This window comes from Lates calcarifer, linkage group LG2 (genome assembly GCF_001640805.2).
Source record: "Lates calcarifer isolate ASB-BC8 linkage group LG2, TLL_Latcal_v3, whole genome shotgun sequence".
Taxonomy (NCBI): domain Eukaryota; kingdom Metazoa; phylum Chordata; class Actinopteri; family Centropomidae; genus Lates; species Lates calcarifer.
The window spans coordinates 4,409,782-4,431,906 of NC_066834.1; the positions used below are offsets into that span (position 1 = coordinate 4,409,782).

General features: G+C 38.5%; 1 protein-coding gene across 4 annotated transcripts in view; it reads left to right on the forward strand.

Moving 5' to 3' along the window:
• LOC108887639 (glypican-6) overlaps window positions 1–19,077 on the forward strand; it is a 125,936-nt gene extending 106,859 nt beyond the window's left edge. For all 4 annotated transcript variants that reach the window (XM_018683092.2, XM_018683093.2, XM_018683095.1 and 1 more), the window contains 3 exons: window positions 9,613–9,743; window positions 11,610–11,785; window positions 13,917–19,077. In XM_018683092.2, coding sequence (XP_018538608.1) covers window positions 9,613–9,743; window positions 11,610–11,785; window positions 13,917–14,140 — 531 coding nt within the window. In that variant the 3' untranslated portion in view covers window positions 14,141–19,077. The remainder of the gene's footprint in view (window positions 1–9,612; window positions 9,744–11,609; window positions 11,786–13,916) is intronic.
• Window positions 19,078–22,125: the final 3,048 nt, after the last annotated feature.

Sequence of the window (22,125 nt, forward strand, 5' to 3'; positions counted from 1 at the left end):
TAATCTTGGTATCTGCTTCATACAGCTGTGTGGGTGTAGTTTGATCAGGTTTGATAAACAGCAGTCAGGCAGATTTCAAAAACACAAGATATCGTGTTAATACCCTTTCTGCAAGAGAAACAAGAGAGAGTCTTATTCACGATAGAAAGTTGACACAGGAGTTTTAAAGTGGGCACCCTCCCTCCTTGATGTCCTGTTGATGAGCCCATCACGTCTCTCGAGGGCTTAGGAGTGAATTCTGGCATCTCAAGAACGCCCCCCTCTGTGTCATCCTGGCCTGCTACTTTGGGGCCCAGCAGGGGTCTTGCATCTTCCTCCAAAATCATTGGCTTCTTCTCTCTCACCTTCAACGCAGCTTTGATGGCTAAGTGGAGGCTCTGGCCTCTGATTCCCTGGTCTCTAAACAATCTGGTGGTAGATGTTGCCACAAAACTCCTGCACCTCGCCTCCATAGGACAGACTTCGGTTTTCCAGCCATGATGGTGTGCTTCACCAGTTAACTCGGCATAGCGTAGATGTTTTTGCTCATAAGCTTTGTCCGCTGACTCCTCCCAGGGTACAGTGGGCTCCATGATGAATAAGACCAGAGCACCAAATCCAGCCTTTGGGAGGTGGTAGCAATCTCAGCAGGAAATATGAGCTTTTACTGATGTCAAGCGGTATCCTCCAGTCGCAGGCTAAGTGCAGCTGGTCTTGTTTCAGTGATGTGGAACTGCTCCATTGCCTCCTCATGGACAAGGTAGCTGTTTGTAGTGGGTCAGGCGCTGCTGGTGGTAGGGAGTTTCTAGCAGTTTGCTTGTTTTCCAGGGCGGAGGCAAGGCTCTTTAGGACTTGGTTGTAGTGCCAAGAGTAACGTCCTTGGGTGAGGCTGACACCCCCTGACAATGTGTTGAGGATGGCACTGAACAAAGGGCACACCCTGGATCTTCATCCAGCCACTGATGAAGATTAACTGGTGTTGGAAGGACATTTTAGGTAGCTCTGATGGTAAAGCTCATTTGCCTCGCTTCCATTGCCCACACATCCTTCCAGCTGATCTTCCTTCACCCCATTGTGTCCATTGTCCCTGTTTGCCAAGGGATACCGCTTCGGCCCACTTTGCAGCCTCCTCCACATAAGCAAACAAACTACAGCTGCTACAGTGTTATATTTAATTCAGTTCAGTTGCTAAATTCTGATGATAGGCATAATAAATGGCATCATCATTTTCTATCTGAACCCAGATCACCTCAAACCAGTGAGGAGAGGCCTGACAACAACAACAAATACAGAAATCTATCATGTGAAGTAACTGTGTGTCCATGTACAACCTGAACATTTGTGCAATAGTTAGAAGCTATTTGAGAAAATATGTTTTCAGGCTCTTTAAATGTGTTGTTTTGACCTTAAAATGCACAGGAAACAATCATGTGTGGCTTCATTTCACCCTGTCTTGATTAAGGAATGGTCCACTACCTTAAATTGGTATATTTAAGGTAGCAGAGCATTATAGTTTGACGCTAGGGCTCAAAAAGCTGCAGCTGTGCTCCCCACTGAGTGTAGAATGAGGAGACACATTATCTTCATTTCGCCCTTCCGACGCTGGCTTCCTTTGAAAGTCTGTATCGATTTTAATTCTGTTGTTAGTATTTAAACAATTCTGGGCTTTTAAATCAACCACAATCCAATCACACATCAAACACACCTGGAGATTATCTTTCGAGGCCCATGTGTCGATTCCTCTGCCCAGACTCAGATCAGTTCTCTGTTTAGGTCCATAGACTGTGTAGTGGAGGTATAGTTCTGCTCCAGTATCCTCTAATTAATATTTCATCTTTTTTAACCAAAAATAACCAAAAATATACATGTTGCTTTAATTTCACTGCTTATCCGTCTGTCTATTTGTCATGTGAGTCATTTGACAGGACTGTCAAGCTGGTGGTATGTGCTTTGGTTGCGATTAATGCTTTCTTCTCAAACACAGTGAGTCATAGTGGATCACATTGTTTTTGTGAAATTGATTAAGATAGGCTTTGTCCGTGGTCCATGTGTGTTCCTGGGCAGAGAATCACTTGTTGTTTACAGAGACATAAACAGGGGCCAGTCACAAATTCTTAATTCTTGCCTCAAGTGAGCCATAGCTCTGCTACACCTCTTCACATTGACAAGCAGGCATTTTGAAGATAGACACAAAGCATGAGCATAGTTAGACTGATTAGCATTCATAAGCTTAATGAAACAAACGCTCAAAATAAGATTAGAATGAGAAACTGGGCATGAGTCAGTTGTTTCTCATTTGGTTAAGGTTGGATCAATGTTATTTAGAGTCAAATGTATGGCCATTAGTTTGAAGTGAAGCGGGGGGATATGACCTATGAAAGTCCTAATTAAACTGACTGGACCTACATTAACATGCATTGCTGGAGGGTGCCCTACATGCTCTGATAAATAAACAATCACTTGACACCACCTCCAAGACTCAGCAAACCCAGGAGGAGGCAGATTGTGATAAAACTTTGTTTGAATAAAATCTTTAATTCAGGCAGTACATGATGGAAATGAGGGAATAGATTATCACTCATAGGGGTTTTGTGTTTGTGTTTGTCTTTGTTTTTTGGCTGTTGAACCTGCAGGTTTTGAGGAGACTGTCTGTTGGCACTGGTTCATAGTCCACAGGTGTAAGATGCTTTGCTTTTTTTTTTTTTTTTTTTTTTTTTTTTTTTTTTTTTTTTTTTTTTTTGAATGAGTGTAGTTTAGATCCCCCAGAGTGAGTCATCACCTACATCACATTTTCAGTATGTATTCTCAATAGAAAATGTGAAAAGAAAGCTTCAGAATTTTTCAAGATTATCTGAATATAGCGCTCTGTCATGTGTATACTGAAAGAATTAGGGATCAGTGTTATCAGCCCTCTCTATGCTGCCTTTGTAAAGCAGCTACATACAACACAATGACCAACAGCTCTCTACATTCTCCAGACTTGAAAGGTGAATGTAGCCATAGGAGCCTTTGCCTGGTGGCAAATCATAAAATCTGCAGCTTTATAGATGAATTATCTTATCTTTCAATGAACTCACTTCCCATGTGTAATTATTGTGTTTAGATAGCATTGGTATTTGTCAATGTAGTTATACACTTATTTTTATAAAGAACAACATTGTGTGTGATTATTAAACACAGGTTGCAGTCCTGTTTAAACCCTTTTACATTCTGTTTCTACTTTGCAGATAGTGTAACATAATTCACTATGGCAAATGACACAGCTTCATAAATGTCAATCTGCCATATTTGTTTTAATTCAAACATAATCTGTAGTGTCTGAAGTGACAGTGTATGAAAAGTTATCATTTTTGGCTTTGATGTTGAGTCTAAGACTTTATGTTCAGCATAAAAGGCTGTGATGCAGTTATTGTGATATATAATCCTAAATCTGAAAATAAACAGAGATTTTAATGTGTCAAATCACTGCACTCAGTCTCATCTAGCAATGAAATTGTCCTTGATATTATCAGTTATTTAGAGCTTTCTGTGAGGCAGTGCAGCAATGAACTCTGGGCTACCAGTGAGATAAGGAGAGACACTGAAGGTTCAGCTGCATCTAGTCCCGCGGCTGCAGAAGCAGCAGAGATGCTGTGAAAGCAGTAACTATTCGAACTGGAGTCAGACTCACTGCCCTGGGCACTCATGTAAAGACTCATAGTCAGATTTTTGTCCTCACAATTCACTGTTATCACTGTGTTTGCGTGTGTGTGTGTGTTTATGTGTGTATGTTTGCATTTATTTATGAACAAGTGTTTGTTTACTGCTGTAGTTGTGTAGCAGAGTAAGCTGTGCTCATACTGAACTCTGAGCACTGTTGTGTGGACTGTACATATGTTATACAGATGGAAGATACTGCATTATACTTTCATAGGTATCCATTCCCAGATGGGTTATAAATGGATTTATTTACTTATATGTTTATATATGAGGTAGTCTTCCTTCCTGCCACCAGTTCGACCGACTTTCTCCTATCTGCAGACTCGGTTGTCAGAATGTACCGTATCAATTTCACATTACTGTGGTTAAATTTTAAAGTTCAAATAAAACAACCAGCCCCATTCTGATCTGATCTGATCCATATTTTGTTGTCAGTGCCAGGGAGCTGAGGGCCATCATGAATCAGAGTTACACCAGCGTGTGTCAAACCTAACCAGCTTTGGTGTCTCCATGACAGGATTACCACATCAAATGTGAGGGCAGTCTCCTGCAGTGGCATCCTGTTGGTGCCGGCCCTTTCATGTCCTGTTAAGACCCGAGGCTTCACTGTATGCACTCTCCCAAATCCCCAGTGTAACTAGGACATGATGAGGGTTGTGTATGTGTGTGTACACATGTGTTCACTTGTCTTCTCATAAATGTGTGTTCTGTTTTTTAGCCATTACCAGTTCCCATGTGAACGGAAAATGAGTAACGAGGGCTTCAACTTTAACTGGAGGGTCAAGAATAAATAGATGGCATGTTTTCCAGAATATTGTTTTTTTTCATGGCACTCAGAATCATAATTTTGCAGAGGCCAAAGAATATAATCTGGATTTAACCAAGTAGTAGGCAGGATTAAGAATGTTGACGTCATCTTCCTACAGAGCTATTGAATAACAAGATACCAAGTTGCATTCATGAGAAATAGCGACAAGCGTAGGTGAGCTGTACAAGTCAATGTTAGTCGACTTACATTAAAAAATATATTATCATCACCATATTTTTGGATTAATATGAAAAACATCAACTGTTCCTAGGAACCACTAGCAGCATCGAGTCAGACTGGTGGGGCAGGTCTGTCACTTGTTACTTATTGATTTGTGAAAACTGAAAACTCAAAGTGTTTTCAGTGACCATGGCTTTGCATCTACAGTGGACATATCCAGTGGAACCAAAGACAGCTGGGAGCAACATGGTGTATGGCCTTAATCCATTAAAGGCAGAATAACCTAAGCTTATTTGTAGTCAAGTCAAGTGTGTTTCTTTAGCCCAATATCACACCGACAATCTGCTTTCCAGGCTCACAGCAGCAACAGTTCCCAACCCAGCATAAACTCTCTATTGAAGCAGGAATAAAATCCTCCAAACACCTTAGGACATGAGGAAAAAAAAATCTCTGGAGAAGAAATTTAAAGGAATATCTCAGTAGAAGCTGTAGGTGGGGAAGTGGCAACTGCAAAATATGAACAGAAAGTTGTAGCAATTATTAAAAATACAACTTACTGTTATGGGATTATAATTCTACAATAGGATTATAACAGATCCATTACTAATGTAGCAAATCCAGTATAAGAAGTCCAATAAAATAAGTCCAAGAAATGTGTACAGAGAGATGAATCCAATAAAATATGTAAATCCAGTGAAACAATGTCAGAATCAGTTTGTCAAGAGCCCAGGATGCCTTGTACGTGGGTTAGGGTTTAGGGGAAGGGGCGAGTGGTCCTTTATGAATATGCAAGTGTTCTAAATAGATAACCACAAGGTTGACCACTCCATTTTCTGTCCTGTTCTAAATTAATTTTTAAATCTCAGTGAAGGATAATTTTCACAACAACAGCTGGCACATGCAGATGTGTAACACTGTTAAATATTTAGCATAATGAGAAGTAGTTATATAAGCTGTCACATTCCAGGCGCCCTCAAGAATAACAGAGTTAATTTATACTGTATGAGGTGTTTACTCTATTCAGCTATGACTTTATTGAATGAATCACAGGCAGCTGTGGCCCATGGCCAAAGCCAAGATAAAGAAATGTTGCCGCTCACTGGGTTTTTACCTCAGGCTTGGTAGAACTAACTTGATAGCTGCTGCTCTCTCTCACCTGTCTCTCCACCACCCCCAATGCAGTCAGTGCCACATCTTACTGAACTGACTGCCAGCCACAAAGCATGCTGGCTCCAAGACAGAGTGCACCCCTGACTGACAGCTAACTTTTCTACAACTACAGCAATACATTAGAGTTTAGTGTAATGTTAGTAGCTCTGCCCTGCTCTTTCTTTCTTTTTTTTAACACTCCAACAACTCCAGCCAAACTTGACAGCTGAGATAGTGTCACGCTTTCCCAGAAATTAGTCCTCATCCTCAAACCCCTTTCTTATGTATATGTAAAACACATATGGTTTTAAATACAAACAACAGAGCTGAAAATCGAACCCCTGAGTTGCTTGTCCAAGTGTTTTTATCTATAGTAAGCATCCAAACAGAATTATCCTGGAATAAAATAACGTTGTATTTACAGTTTTTGTTTATATTACTGTAATACTAGGGCTATCTCGCAATAACAGCAAAATACTGCTCCTTATTGGATACTTGACTGGCCAGGATTCTGACTTTGTGCCTGGTACATGCACATAGCTTCATTCTTTTAATGCTGGAATGTATTTTAATGCTGGAATGTATGTATCAACATAATGCATACATAATAAATGCTACGTGCTACAGTGAACACCTTTACAAGCGTCACAGCAGTAACTAAGGGGCGTTTGGTGTCAGTTGCAATCAACTAACTGAAAATGACAAATGATGTTAATTTAACTTAAAAACATACTCTAACAGTACAACTAAGTGTACATTTCAGTACATTTGAGTGAATTATAGCTGTAGATATCCCACTCCAAATCACTGATGAAAATTTATTATAAAATGGCAACTTAAGAGCAAGCCTGGAGAACAACGTTATCTCTGATCTGCTAACAGGGTGTGTATATGATTACATTTATTAGTCCCTGTGCTGTTTGAAATATGCAGTGCATCTAACAACAGGTAAAAGAAATGTGTAAATAGATTATTAATGTGACAGACTAAGTCACCACTGGGGAGGTAAATGGCTTTGTGTTATGAATTACAGAGGAGGAGCATATTCATGGCTGTTAATTTGATTACGAGAATATGCAGAAGAGTAAGTGTTTTTTGAGTGTGTCGCTAATTTTAATTTAAGCATGAAGTTCCCTCCAGACCCTGGAAGTAGTAGTTTTATGACTCTAACGCTCAAGATCCATTTGCTAGCTTTGTCTGGAACTTTCGGCCTTTTCACACCATCATGGAGATGGCTCTGTTAACACGTGAGCTTCATCTGTAGCACTGTTTTGGTCCTCTCCTCCATGTTGGCTTAAAAGTGAGGCATCGGATTTCATTATTGCCTTTGGAAATAACAGTTTAACAGAACAATCTAAATTTATGGTCCAGTAACAAGCCTTTTTGTGGAGTTTTTAAATGTAATACAAGATTTATTTTTCATCACTACTTACCAAACTTGCAGAAGGTTGAAAGATCCGGAAAAAGATAGTAAGTTCACTTGAGTTGGGATTTTTTTCGTCAAATATTGATTTAGTTGTGTAAAATTAAAGCTTCATTAACATTTATTTCCAAGTAATTGAAAAATGACACATATGTGTTAATACAAACAAGCAGGTTGATATGTGAGAATTGCAGATACAGTGGGAGCTACATTTCCTTTCCTGTACTTCAAGTAAAAATTTTCAACCAATGAAAAAAGGCCTGTTACAGGTGATAACAGTCACTCCTCACTAGATAATGAATAGGGTTGGGATGAGGAGGGGTGGGAAGTGTGTAAATCTCGTGTTTATTTTATATTTCCTGAGATGTCATTTTGTTGCAGCAGGGTTACTATCATAGTGCAAAATTCAGAAAAAACAGTGTGGTTCAAAGACTTTAGACAGGGCAGGTAACCGCCTAACTGAGCAATCAGTATAAATCATAGGGCTTCATCTCTGAAGTTAAAGTAAAATATGTACATATTTGTGTAGTTGTGGCAACTCAGCTGAAATATTACTGAGATTAAGAATAGAGGCTTTGGGCTTTGCATTCAATCAGACGTTGTTTTTGAAATATATGGGTATAAATTGTATGAGACAGATATTTTGCAGTCTATGCTTTTCAGAGCCTTGAAGAATTCAGCAGCTGAAATTGGTTCAAGTCCAAAACAATTTACAGAAAAAATTGCAAAGCTGTTGAAAGCAATAGAATTTCACAGAGAAGGTCGTGACCCATCAACATTGTTCTTTCTTGCCAAAATACATTTTAACAGACACACACACACACACACACACACACACATACATACATACACACACACACACATACACAGAATCTCACAATGAATGCATCAACTGTCTAATATAGGGCACAGTTTGTGGCTTCATTCTGTTTTATGGATGCAGAATATAATATCTATGGATCTGTTTGAGTCTTTAAGCATAACACCACCTGTGCTCCTGTTCTCACTCAGTGCAAACTTAACTTTTTTGGTGTAGCTGAATTAATCTTCCACGCTGAATTCATCAGCCAGAGAAAAAGCAAAAACATAACATTGGCAAGCACCTGTACATTTGAAAAAAAGAGTAGTTTTTATTTTTTTGTAATCTATCATTAACAAAAATGCATGCATTGTAATGCATTAGATACTTGCATTGCTATTACCAGCTAACACATTTTTTAGAGGAATAGTTGGCCAAGGCCAGTTAGTTTAGCCTAGCATAAATAAAGAAAAGGGAAACAGCTAGCTTAGCTCTGTTCCACAAAAAAACAACCCTGCAGCAACAGCAACGTTAAAGTTGTATCTTGCTCGTTAACCCAACAAAAACTACAGTATAAAGTACAGTGACAAGTTGGGTTAAACATGGGATTATGTGCTAGACTATTTGTGGATCAGGTACACTGTGGCCAAGAAAATAGTCAGGCACATAACCCCATGTAAAGCAGCAAGTTTATCATACGCTTTTGTACAGGCTGAATAAATAAAATGTTAAATAATACATGAGCTTTGAAGATGCTGGTAGGCGGATTTTGTTTCTTTTACTCAGGGTAGCAGTTTCCCTCTGTTACCAGGCTTAATGCTAAGCTAAGCTAACCAGTTGTTTGCTGTAGCTTCATGTGCAAAGAACAGACAATGGTATCAATTTTCACAGCAAGAAAGTGAATAAATGAAATTTCCAAAATGTTAAGCTATTCCTACAAGTTTAAACAATCTTCAATATTATCTAAACTTTTACCAAAATGAAAATTTTATGCACTTATCTACCAGAGGTAGGCAGTCGCATTCAAACCTCCATTTCTTTTTTCATCTGTTTGCTGGTCATCCGGTCAAACTTCTTGCTGAGTCCAGATGGAGTCAGTCGGGGGTGACCACTCATGCCAAATATCAAATTTGAAACCCCAAGTCTGTCTCGTATGAGTCAGAGATGAACACAATATGGGTGGAAGTGGACAAGAAGCAGAATAGGAAGAAAAAGAACTCCAGACAGTCCACCAGTACTTCTCTCCTGATGGAATATATGAACAGACAGGGTTGTGCGACTACTCAAACATTGCTGTCATATTAATGTTTGAAATCACAATGTGTCACACTCACTATAAGACATGGAGCTAAATGTTTTTTCTATCTTTTTAAAGTTTCAACAGCTTGTTATTTGTTTGTTTTTTTGTTTTTTTAATGAATGTAATATTGATTCTGAGAGGTTGTGTATATCTCAGTGTTACTATCAAGCCTGGCAGCTTGACAATCGATTCACTTCTCAGCCTCACTACTCAGCCATTAACATGCAGAATGATCAATGTAATATATTTCTGTCCTCTGTTTTGGCCTATGGCAGGTGATTGACATCAAAGAGAAGCTGAAGGAGTCCAGGAGGTTCTGGTCCAACCTGCCAGACGACATCTGTGCCAAGGGCAAGCTCACAGAGTCTGACGAGGAGCAGTGCTGGAACAGCCACACTAAGGGCAGGTGAGGACTTCTGCAACTCTTTATAACCACAGCAAAGTCACCCCGCTCTACGGTTATCACATTTTGCCTGCTAGGGATTAAAATAACCACACTGTGTTCCCAGATTAACACTCTCTCTGTAAGTACAATGGTTAGTGCTTATATGGAGAACTTCTATATAAGCTCTGAGGCTCTAATACCCAGAGGACTGTGGAGTTTCCAATACGTCTTATCACCATTGCAGCATGTAGACTATCGCTGAGCTGTACAGTAGACTGGACAGTAAGTTGTTTTCTCTGACAGTGAACCAGAGACGCAAAGAAAATATATCACCCCATCACTTTGGCGCGCTCCAAGTAACAAAATCACCAGATGGTGCAATAAAAGACATGTTAATTCTCTTGTTTGTGCCAGTACCATTTTTAAACAATGCTCTAAATCTGGTAGGTAAACTGATTGCCCAGAGATAATAAAACGTCAGTAACAGGCACACCATTTTAGTAGTATGTTATAAAATCCCCAGATTCTCCTGTTACTTTAAAAACAAACTATGCACACTTCATTTTGTGTAAATCTAATTAAATAAAATACAGATTTAATGGTTAAATGGTGACCTAATACACACATGTGCAAGTGTATAAATATAAACAAGACTGCAGTTACTGCAGCAATTAAATAATTCCAACCTGAAACAAACTATTAAGGCTGATTACACACTTATGTTTTGTCAGATTTAAGCAGCCGTCATTGGAAAGATCAGCACTTATAATTCTGTCTAATTTCAGGTGGTCTACTTTTGAGTTCTCATCTTGTCACAGGAGATGATGGGATATTCACACAATGTTCCTCAATTTCAAGAGATTGTCCACTGTATGTGTGGCGCTGTGAACAAAGCAGAATTGCAAATCCTGGTCAAACACACTTGAAACAGATGCACACAGTGTCTGCACAAGAGGCTGACACTGCAACCTGCAACCACTCTGTCAAATAACAACAACTGTATCAAGCTCTGTAAGGTCTGTAACTTGATTAGATAGCTTCAGTTTGGCAGAGAGATCTTAACACACAGCAATTTAAAGAAACAAATTCAAGTAGACACAACACAAGTAAATCAGGGGAACTTATTCACCATTTAAAAACATACTGTATATGTTGCTTTGTAAAAATAACTGAGGGACATATTCACCAGTTTCCTCCTCAGATATGCATAAAAACATGTTTTATTAATGTCCAGTTATTTCTGTGATGTGTTTATTGGTGAGACGTTGCTTCATTTGCTTGTTTTTGCTATTTGTCTCCATATAGTACATTGCCTCTGATCCAGTGTCACTGATGCCACTTGATAGCTTCATTTAAATGTCACATTAGAGACTAGTTTTATTTAACACAGTAACTGGATGGTAAACTGGTGAAATCTAGCATGGATGTGGAAAAACATATTCTGAATTGTTCTTGAATTGTTTTCATTTAAACTATGATATATTTTTGTATTATTTTAAAGGACAGGTTCCCATTTGTTTTGGCAATTGTAGCCTCACAGTAGCTTCAGCTTATTAGCTGTGGTTGAACTTTGCAGTACTTTTTTTGCAGAGTTTGGGACCTGTGAATTTTGTTCCCCATCTCAAAGGAATCTCTTTATGGCCAGTACAAAGAAGAGAAAAATATACAGCTGCTCTTTCAGTGTACACATGGGTATGTGAGTGCTGTTTCAAGACCTTAAAAGACCTTTAAACAGAAGCTACCAAAGCATATGATTTGTCAACTGTAAGTTTTGTAGTAAATCTAGAAAATATTACAATAACAGGGCATTTTAATGATGTGTTGGCAATGATACTACATGGAGACATTAGATTCTAGGTAATGTTTTTTTCTGTATGATCTGTCCAGGTATTTCCCTGAGGTGGTGAAGGAGGGTCTAACCAACCAAGTGAACAACCCAGAGGTGGATGTGGATATCACCAGGCCTGACACGCTGATTCGGCAGCAGATCATGGCTCTACGTGTCATGACCAACAAGCTAAGGAACGCCTACAATGGAAATGACATCTACTTCCAGGACTCCAGTAAGTTCTCCAATCTCACTGCTGTTTTGAAGTTAAGGTAGAGAAAAGATTATCATAATTAGTGAAGTATAGCAAGAAAAATTTCTCCTTCTTCCTGATATCAGTCAATGTATGATAGTTTTGATTTAAACTACACACACACACACACACACATAAACAAAAACACCCCCCTGCAGAAATATAAAGTTTTTTACTAAAATAACCTCTCAGGTGTCATTAATGTAGTAACTCCACATAAAACTCCACAAGATGCATCAGTGTTGCAGTGAGGCAAGACTAGCATTATTAGGAGAATAAATAGCTGTTGGTATGGTGACACAGACAATGATGTACATCTCAAATGCTGCCAAGACAGAAACCATTCTCTCTTTCTGACTTTGTGGATCCTCTCAAGCTGACAAGATGGGAGAATCTCTGAGCTTCAAATGAAATGTGTGGCTGCATGACTCCTGCAACTATATTTTGTACCTCAACTCCATTTTAGTTGCTGTCACACTTTTCTGTTAGGAGTGGTTAAACATCAGACACCAGTGCTGAAGCAACTAAAAACTTTTGCACAGGGTTGCTGCAGGTTCACCCACTCTCATACTCTTTGTTAGTGGAACATCTTTGTTTAGAGATCATCCTTTAGCACACCGAAAACCATAACATTGTGATAAGGGAAGACTAAATTATATAAGCTGATTTTAAGTTTATTTTAATTCTGATAGTTTAATGGTGTTAAACAGAATTATTTAGAATTATTTATAACCGCTGCTCGTTTTTTGGCCATTTTCAATCATGTTCTGTCACCTGTGGATGCCCAGCCACACCAGCACTTACAACACACAGGTTTCACTCATGAGGGCTACGTAAATCTGTCACATGACACTCCAAGCCATCAGTTTTCATTTATAGGTGCAATATAAGGCAATCATAGTATCCCAAATTAATAAAATAATTCTAAATAATTCTGTTTAACACCATTAAACTATCAGAATTAAAATAAACTTAAAATCAGCTTATATAATTTAGTCTTCCCTTATCACAATGTTATGGTTTTCGGTTGTAGGTTCAGAATCGCTCCACTCCAACAAGTTTGTATAAATGTATAAGAAGAATTTTTATGTATACAAGTAATAGCATAACTGTAGCTGTTAGATCTGGCTAATGTGGCACAGCTTACATGCTTAAATAAAAGATTTTCGGTTGATGGCATTCAGCTCAGTGTGTCATGTCCACAGAGCTGAAGGGAATTTCTGTGCAATTTTGAATGAAACATAAAAAAGGGTTTCATGAATCTATACTCAATTGCTCTTTCTCAACAACCAGATGTTAGTCTCAGTTAAATGAATTTGAATAACAAGTACTGAATGTGAAAGTATACAGAGTTGAATTTTCAGTGAGGATCAAATACAGCTTCAGAACAGATTAAATGTCTTTCTGGTTTAGTGGAATTTAGTTTGCATCTCAAGCAGGAACAGATGTGGATAGTCATATTGACATCATACCAACAACAACTTTTACTGTCACTGAAGGTGAGGGGCAGTGGTTTTCAGGTGCACTCGGTCTCTCTCTCTCTCTCTCTCTCTCTCTCTCTCTCTCTCTCTCTCTCTCTCTCTCTCTCTCTCTCTCTCTCTCTCCCTCTCTCTCTCTGTGACTCTCCCTCTTGCTTGCTCCCACTCTGAACATGGGCGAGCTGCAGCAGTTCAGCAAGGTAGCCATCAAGAATATACGCAATGTGATAGTTCTATTGAGTTTTAAATCTTACAGTGTTTGGCCTAGTTTTGTACTAAACTTAACAGGTTGAGCTAGCAACAGACTAAACCTACTACTGATCTGGAGACAGAATAAGCACCAAACCTTCCAGCGTTATGAAGGGGGTGTGATCACTTACTGATGAAGTGTATTTGGATAGTCAGTGACTGTGAATGTTTTAATTGAACTGAGTGAAACAATTCAAATCAACGAAGTGAGTCGCCTCACTACGTGTATCACTAGCATAGGTGAGCTTCACTGCGCCACTTTCTGGAGAGACTGGGGCTTGATTCTACGAATATTCTCATTTCCCCATTGCCACAAACAAAACTAATATCTGCTTGTGACAATATTATTTTTATCTAACTTTTTTGATGTGATTTTGTTGCTGCAGGTGATGAGGGCAGTAGTTCTGGCAGTGGCAGCGGCTGCTCTGACGGCTGCACGACAGAGTTTGTCTTTGTTGGAACAGAGGCTCCAGTAATCGGAGCTGACAGGAGCGATGAACGCGCAGCAGCAGCCGCCGCAGGCAAGTCGCTTTCCTGTGGACCCTCCCTACTGCTGGTGATGGCTGCCCTCTCACTCCCACTTTGGGCAATGCAGACTCAATTGAGATAATATACGAGTGTGGCCTGATCACTGACTTTTATGCTGTTACATACAGTATGTTCAACAGCAAGTTCTACTGCTGTTCCCTCACTGGACATGTAGAACCTCCTGGAAACCTGTTGAGAATGGCTTACTGTATGGTAGGACTGGAAGTGAGTGCAGTGCTGCATCCTGCTCGTCCCCCAAAGAATGCTCGGTGCCATCACTGAACCAGCTTTCACATCTCTGAAGAAAAAAAAAAAAAAAGATAATGTGGTGTTTTCTCATTATTCTGAGGTGGATTTTGAAAAACATGCTTCTCTTTTAGAAAGTGACACCATCCTGAGATGGCTCTGTCAGTGATTTTTCAGATAAAGGGGAATCTATTTTTCTTTTCCTTTGTATGATGAAGTTGTGAAAACGAGACACTCATCTTATCCTATTAGTCTTTTCCCTGTCAGACAAAAGGAGAAAGTCTTACTGTGTGCATGCGTGGAAATGATGTTAACTGACAAAAACATTTTTTGTTTTTTTGTTTTTAAATGCAGGCTACACAGTTTTGGATTGGTTGGTACAGGATTGTACAGTGCTAGCAGTTCTCCTTGTTTCCCGTTTGGTCATATCAGTGCAGCTTCAGGAAGCAGCAGTTCTTACAGCCACTTTATAGTTGCACATTTGATTATCTCTCAGAAAGTGCAAATGCACTAAGAGAACTTCTTTGCACAGATTATTTTTGTTGGCTTCATAAGTTTATAAAGCTACAGGAAACATCCACCCCATAGAGAAAGAAGATCTATATTTTCAGATCATTTAACTGATTATATTGTACTTATAAACAGTTACAGTATGTATTTCACTGGAAGGTACTGTAATGTAATCTTACTGGTTTAGTTAATGGCTACATTTTTTATAAATGTATCATTTGATTTTACAAGTTATCTGATCACCGTAAAATAAAAAAACAATTAAGTTTTCGCGAAAACAGTAAGCCATTATGCTACAATTGCCTGCTAACAGTGTTCAGTTACCTGATTTACAACCTTCTGCTTGGGTATTTAACATGCCCAAACAGTTCCTCTTTATTCCTCAGAGGACTCTGCATATATTAGTAATATTAGGTATATGCTAATGAAATTCTCATTTATTTTCTTGCTGTCATGCTTTAGTTATTTATGATTATGATTTATTTTCTGTTTTTCATTACTTGTTTATATTACATGTATGGGAGGTTACAAATTGTAGTCCTAGACCTCTGAGCTCACATGCAGCCTTCTGACAGGCTCCACAGTTTTACCTATTCACATCTTATGAAATCGCCACACCAAAATTTGCATGTTCTTGTTTGGCCAATGAGAACAGATCCACCATGCCTACAGGCTACAGGTCGTTTAAGTGGTCATGTACTTTAATCAGGACGTGTACAAAGTCAGCAGCTGTAAAAGAAGCAGGGTGCCAAGGTTAGAGGGCTCTGACTGTGCTCTTAGAACTAGTGTTACTATTCATAACCTCCATTTTATCTCCTACAGGCCTTGACCTATAACAGGCTCTAGAGGCTTAGGAAGCAAAGCCAATAGCTTGCAGCCAACCAGTACAACACAATGACAATGACCTCTGGTCACACAGAAAAGCCAGGTTCCAGGAATGTTGCAACCACACTGCTGAAACAAACCAAGGGGCAAATGTTCACGGTTACATCAAAGAGGGCCAAACCCATCAACTCATAAGCACCTGAAATGTACCTGACATACTTTCACATAGCCAATAAGCAAGTCTGTTGTCTCAACAGGGACCTCATCCACAGCCCATTGCTATAACAAATTAACAGCTGCTGTGAGCATCTCAAAGACACCGTGCGTTTCACATAGCATACTAAAGCAAGCATGGGACCCAAGTTTCCCCTCTCTGTCGCCAGCATGAGGGCAGAATGGAAAAAAAAGTATCAAGCAGTACCCTCCGAGATCTGAAAAAATATCTGATCTTCTTACACACAAATGACAGACGGGCATGAACTTTGGAGCTTCTGCAGTCTCTTCAAATGAGCAAACAACCGGAGTTGACTGATATCTGCATTTCCAAAGTTTGTGGCAGCATTAGGGTTGTATTCACAGATAGCACCATAAGGGGAATTTCTCCTCAGTGGGCTCATATGGCTCACAAGAGAGACTCCAAGCACCACAGGAATCGCACTGCAGAACAGTTGACCTCTGTCACCTCACTCCCTGCAGGAACAGCTTTAGGAGAAGGTGACTGAACAGCAGCCTCCCAGCAAAACCAGCATGATAAAATTAATTCACTGATGCGCAAACCTTAATTGTGGAGTGCGACAGGACTGTGTAGAAACTGAAGCCTGAAGAAAGGCAACACTGAAGTGATCAACTAGAGATCCTCCCATCATCCAACCATCCAGTTTAGTAAAACAGTGCAGTCTGGTCCCAGTCTAGTTTATATACATTTTCAATTTGGCCCTAAAAATAAAGAAAAACTGAATGCTGGAAAACCATATAAATTTTGTACTCTTTTTTTCTAATATTTACAGATATTAGTTGATGGAAACATGCATTAAGTTGTATTTTCTTCTGCTGACTTTGTGGAAAATCAGTTATTTTCCCAACATTTAAACTTCATTAGAAAAGGGTAGTATAAACATAACCTAACATCACTATCAAAATATCAGTCAGTATCAGAGTGGCAACTCAGTCACTGGCGAGGAGGACACCAGGTCAGCAGTAATAAAATAATCCAAAAAATATCCTAAAAACACACAGTCCAGGTGGCTAGAAGCAAGTCAAGCAGGTCGTAGGAAGGGAGCAATGAAAACAGGTACTCATCAGCAAAGCTGGGCAGCAGGTCACCAGTGGTACACCTCCTCACTTTCTACCTCTAGGTCTATGTAATTAGTTAGAGGCAGGAAAGGGCAAGAAGGTGTAGCTGGAGTGGTGCAGGCCGTGCACCACACATGCACAGGTTATGTCCACATACACCGCACCACAGTGATACTGGAGGAAGAGAAAGAGAGGAGGCCACTGTTGTATCAAATTCACCTCATTGGTCCTGTTGCTTTTTCAGTCACTGCTTGAAAGTTGGATGCTAGGCTAGAACGCAGTAAGCATTTTTAAGATGTGGGTCGATGAATACACTCTAATTGGCCGAAGTACTTGCAAATTTTAGTGCATACTGCAGGGGTGACTGAGTAAGCCTGTTTTTTTTTCTAGGTCAAATCCTGTATGAGATATAACCAGGGGTGCAGTGGAAACTAAACGCATAAACACAGTTTAACCATCTTTCAATGTCTAAAATAGTGTTTACTCAATTGTTTATGCAGACGTTACATGGGTTACACTCTATCGCACTTTTCTCTTGGAAATTTTGGATTGCTCATATGTAATCTGCCAATCACTGTAGCTTTACATGAGCACTAGGAGCCCACCACCCAACTCTGAGTGGGTCAGACTGATGAGACAGACGGGATGGACATCCAGCAGTAACTATTTATAACGTGATGAATATTGAATAAATAACTATTAGCAGTCAGGCCTGATGTGCAGCAACAGTTTTCCTGATCTGTTAAGATTTACCCACCCAGGAGTAGTCCTTGATAGCAGATAACTGCAGTGAAGGAGGTTTCATGTAAAAATCATGGTCTGCTACATGGGGCCGTTGGAGCTCATGAAGCTCAGACTGATAATTCAATTTTAGCTTCAGACGTTTACAGTTCTCACTTGATACAGAATGTTCTGACTTTTAGAATTAAACACAAATAGGTGTATTGTCAGCACTTTTATTTTGATGTTCAGTGCAGTGTCATATTATTTCCTAAAGCTAGACCCAGTTGTGCAGTAACAGAGTTGCATTCAGATGATCTTTGTGCTTTGGTGATTCTATAATTGGTAAATGAAATAAATATACAGTATACAACAGGAAGAGAAAAGAGTCGATTAGGGGTGCAAGAAAGTGTGTTATACATCGCTGAAGTCAAACAGCCATAGAAATTCAGTTTTCGAGTATTAAAAAACATTGTGGAGGCAGATATTTCTGAGTCAGGGTCGGAAGTGAGGCGGAACAATCAGTACAGAGTGTGTTCGATAATAGGGCAGGAAGTTGGCCGTGTGGCTTCAGATACTGGCGTTGTTTAAGCTTTGGCACTGCTGCCTCCTCAGTGAAGCATAATGACTAAGTTTGTGTAAAAGTATAAAAACTCAGTAAGCATCTGCAGCCATACAAAGGTCGAATGCACCCGAAAGAGGTTCTACGAGATCTGTGATTACAACAAGAGTTCTGGATGAGTAAGGATTAGGGAGGTCTTACTGGTGTTCCTGAAATACAGTACAGAAAGTGAATTAAGAAAAGACTCTCAGAAGAAGGGTCCAATTTTTCCAAAGAGCTTGTATGGTTACAAACAACAGTCTCTCATTACGACAAGAGGTATGTTAGCCATTTTCCACTGCCTTGTGTATTCCTCTCTTTCTCCTAACAAGCTATGTTACCCTGGTCAGACATGCAGTTCAATGTCTGAGATGCTTCAGTGCTTAACTTAATTTGTTTGTGAGCCTTTTTGTTTTTTCTTTTTTTGTCTCATTCATTCTCTAGCATTTGAAAAACTGAAAAAAGAGTAAAATTGTGGCTGGCTGGGGTTTTTTACAGAATGTTTAGAACAAAATGTGTTATGCAAGGTCTTCTCCATTTTGATGTTAATCGTTTGCTGCACTTTTGCTAAAACATATGCTGTGAGTGTGGTACTGTTGTGATTTGCAAAATCAGATAACTAAGGAGCACATTAAGATTTTTTGGAGCTGTCAGTGCACGCTGTTTAAAGTGTTTGGGGGGAACTGAAGTTGATGGTTATACAAGCAGACATGCCTTACCATTTTTTAAAAGACTAAAATGGATTGCTTATTTGGCTTTTGTTACACATTCTTGTATACAGAAGATAATACAAAGGTAATAATAAACGTTTTATTAAAAAATAATCGTGCTTACTGTAGTTTTCTCTATTGTGTTTCCATATTGATTGCTGCCCTGAGAAAATTGTATTTTCATTGTTAAAGAACTAAGTAAACAACCCTGTTCAGATCTCTTATTGCTACAATACTTTTCAAGTGTTCAACCTACCCTCTAGGGGCTATAAAGAAACTCAAACCGGAAAAAACCCAACAAGCGTCTTAAATGACTGAGAATTGGTAAGATAATGGGTTTTAAAGAGTTAATGACTTAAAAGTGAGGTAGAATTTGTAATGTGCAGAAGAAGTAATGTGCACTCCTTTCACATACAGCCCTTTGTCACAGCAGACATTTTGACTTGCCACAGTAGGTAAAGCACAGGCGTTACTAATAACATTAAGACTGACTCTGTTCTATTCAAGTGTCCCATTAATCCATGACAGTGTGACAGTGAGCCAGCATGAACAATACCAGAACCCCAAAACCAAAGCAGCTAAATGGAATTCAGCCATTATTGATTTATGATGATGATGATTTATGATATATTAATGATGTTCTACCGGTGACATGTCAGAATGTCTGTTTTCATGGCCATGTAAACTGGCTCTTCAAGTGAATCTAGTTAAGAGTTCTTTGCATGTTTGACATCTCATAATAACTGAGCAGAAAGTTTATCTTTTAAGCAGGGACTGAATATCTGAAGTGATTATCTTGAAACATAGTTGGAGAAACAGTTTGGCAGAGCAATTTAGAGTACACTTATTGCATTTGTTAAGCCCATTTCTCTGTTGAAATAATTGATTGAATAACTGATTCATTATTATGTTGCTCATTTTGTCTAGTTTAGTTGATTCCAACTTTTTTTTGTCTGCACTCCCACAGCCCTGTTATATATGAGCTCAACTACCTGTCATATTCCAAATATGTTCATTTGACCTGATTTTAAACTGGATGTTTTTTTTTTTTAACACTAATCAATACACAACAGTGGATATTGCTCCCATCATTTTTTCCATATACAACTGAACTCTCACTGAACATTTGCACTACTAACACATATAGTTGCAAAAGAAGTCAGACATTTCAACTATTTATCCATCACTTTTAGCTCCAGTTATATACTCCAATACTTTAAGCCAACCATTTCCACTACTTTGAGATATACCATTTATCAAAAACCTTTATCTAACATCTATCCACTTTTAACTAACTAACCATTTATCCATTAGTTAGCAATAACTGTAACTATTTAACTATTACTGTACTATTTATTTCTATTTAGCTAATACATTTACCTGATTATTTCAACTGTTACCAATGTTTAGCTGACCATTTATTCATTACTTTTAGCTATCAATTCCAACCATTAATCCATTACTTTTTGCCATTTTTTCAATAATTTACCAATACTTTTAGTATTGATATTAGCCTCTCCATATTTCAAAGGAATTGTTGGCTCTCTGTAAATGATATTCTAAAGAGTAATGTCTAAACCTGCTCTACATGAACTAACTTCAGCTATGATTTTCATTTCATAAATAAAAACTGATATGACTTTAAAGTCATTTTTTGAAAACTCAATTTTCTAAAGGAGGTTCACATGGCATTTTATCAAAACCCCTGAGGAATTTCATTTTTCAGCTATTTGAATATTCAATACAAAAGCAAAGTAATTTTAGTTTACCTTTGGGGTTATGGAACAGGTCATTGACACAGTTCATATTAGTTCTATTTAGGACATTACCACGACTTAATATTTATCTAAACTTCCTGATGAGGTACTTAAACTGGCAGATTGTGTGAGATTTGTGTGAAAATACCTAGGGTACCCAACATGTGGATTATGTAAGGTAAATTTCAAACTCACTTCCTCTGTTAACACAGCAGAGGTCCTGTTTTAGATGCTAATGCATTTTAGAAAGTGTGATGAAAGGCTGAGCTAATACAGTTCTAGTCTGAATTACAGACCACTTTTTATGAAATTAATCCCTTTCTTTAAAAAATTATTACTGCACAAAAACTGATGAACTCTAATAAACCATTTAAAAAAAAACAAAAAAAACAGCCTCTTTTATGTTTCTTTGTCTAGTCTCTGTCCTTTGTTCTCACCTGTTTTACAGAGAGCAATATTCTTTCACAGATTACTTTCAACTTTAAAAATGTGACAAAAAACATAATTAGTGATATATTTTCAGACTTGATGTGACACTAGGAGTTAAACATTCATACTGAATAAAAAGTAATGCTGTAATATACTGTAGGTATTATCACTGACAAAATCTTATACCTACATTAACACTCTTTTTAAAAATTACTGTACATGCAGCAAATTACGTTTCTAGTACATTTCTACTTGTCCATCATTATATTTTCATCATATTTAACATGCATATGTTACAATACTTGCAGCAGATTACAGGACCAAGATTCTGCAAATTTAAACTCCAAATGCTCAGTGCACAAAAACTGCAGATATTATCCTCCCCCACCAAGAGATTAAATGAAAGAGAAACAGGAGAAAAACAGGTAGTGTCAAGCCCCATTGAACACAGTTGAAATTAAGAGTTAACTACTACCTGTAATCTATCAGTCGTCAACTTGGCTCAGCGACACATTTTGTCAGGGGAGGTAGCAGAATGTCTGGCAGGCAGAAAAAACAGACAGACAAAACTAAAATCTTACTTCATTGCTTCATTCAGTACATATTAGCAGCTCCCCCAAACATCCATTTATTCATTTTCACATGACAACATCAATGGGGACAACACGAAACAGCTTCACATCTGAACCAGAATTATTCATTATAATCTCGCTTTCTGTCTGTACAATTATTTATGTGCTTCAATTATGGATAAAGCAGTGTGAAAGGGGCAAACTACAGATGAAATACAGAAAGTTTATGGATTTCAAAGACAGAGCTGAGTTTTTCTGTGGGATCCACTTGATAATTTTGGATTGCTTTTGGCTAAACCTCTGTGATGGTAAAAGGAATTAATTCTGCATCACTGTAGAGCTGGAGAAATACTGTGCAGTACGAGTGCTATAACTGCAGCTGCACCATCTGATCCGCTGGCTCT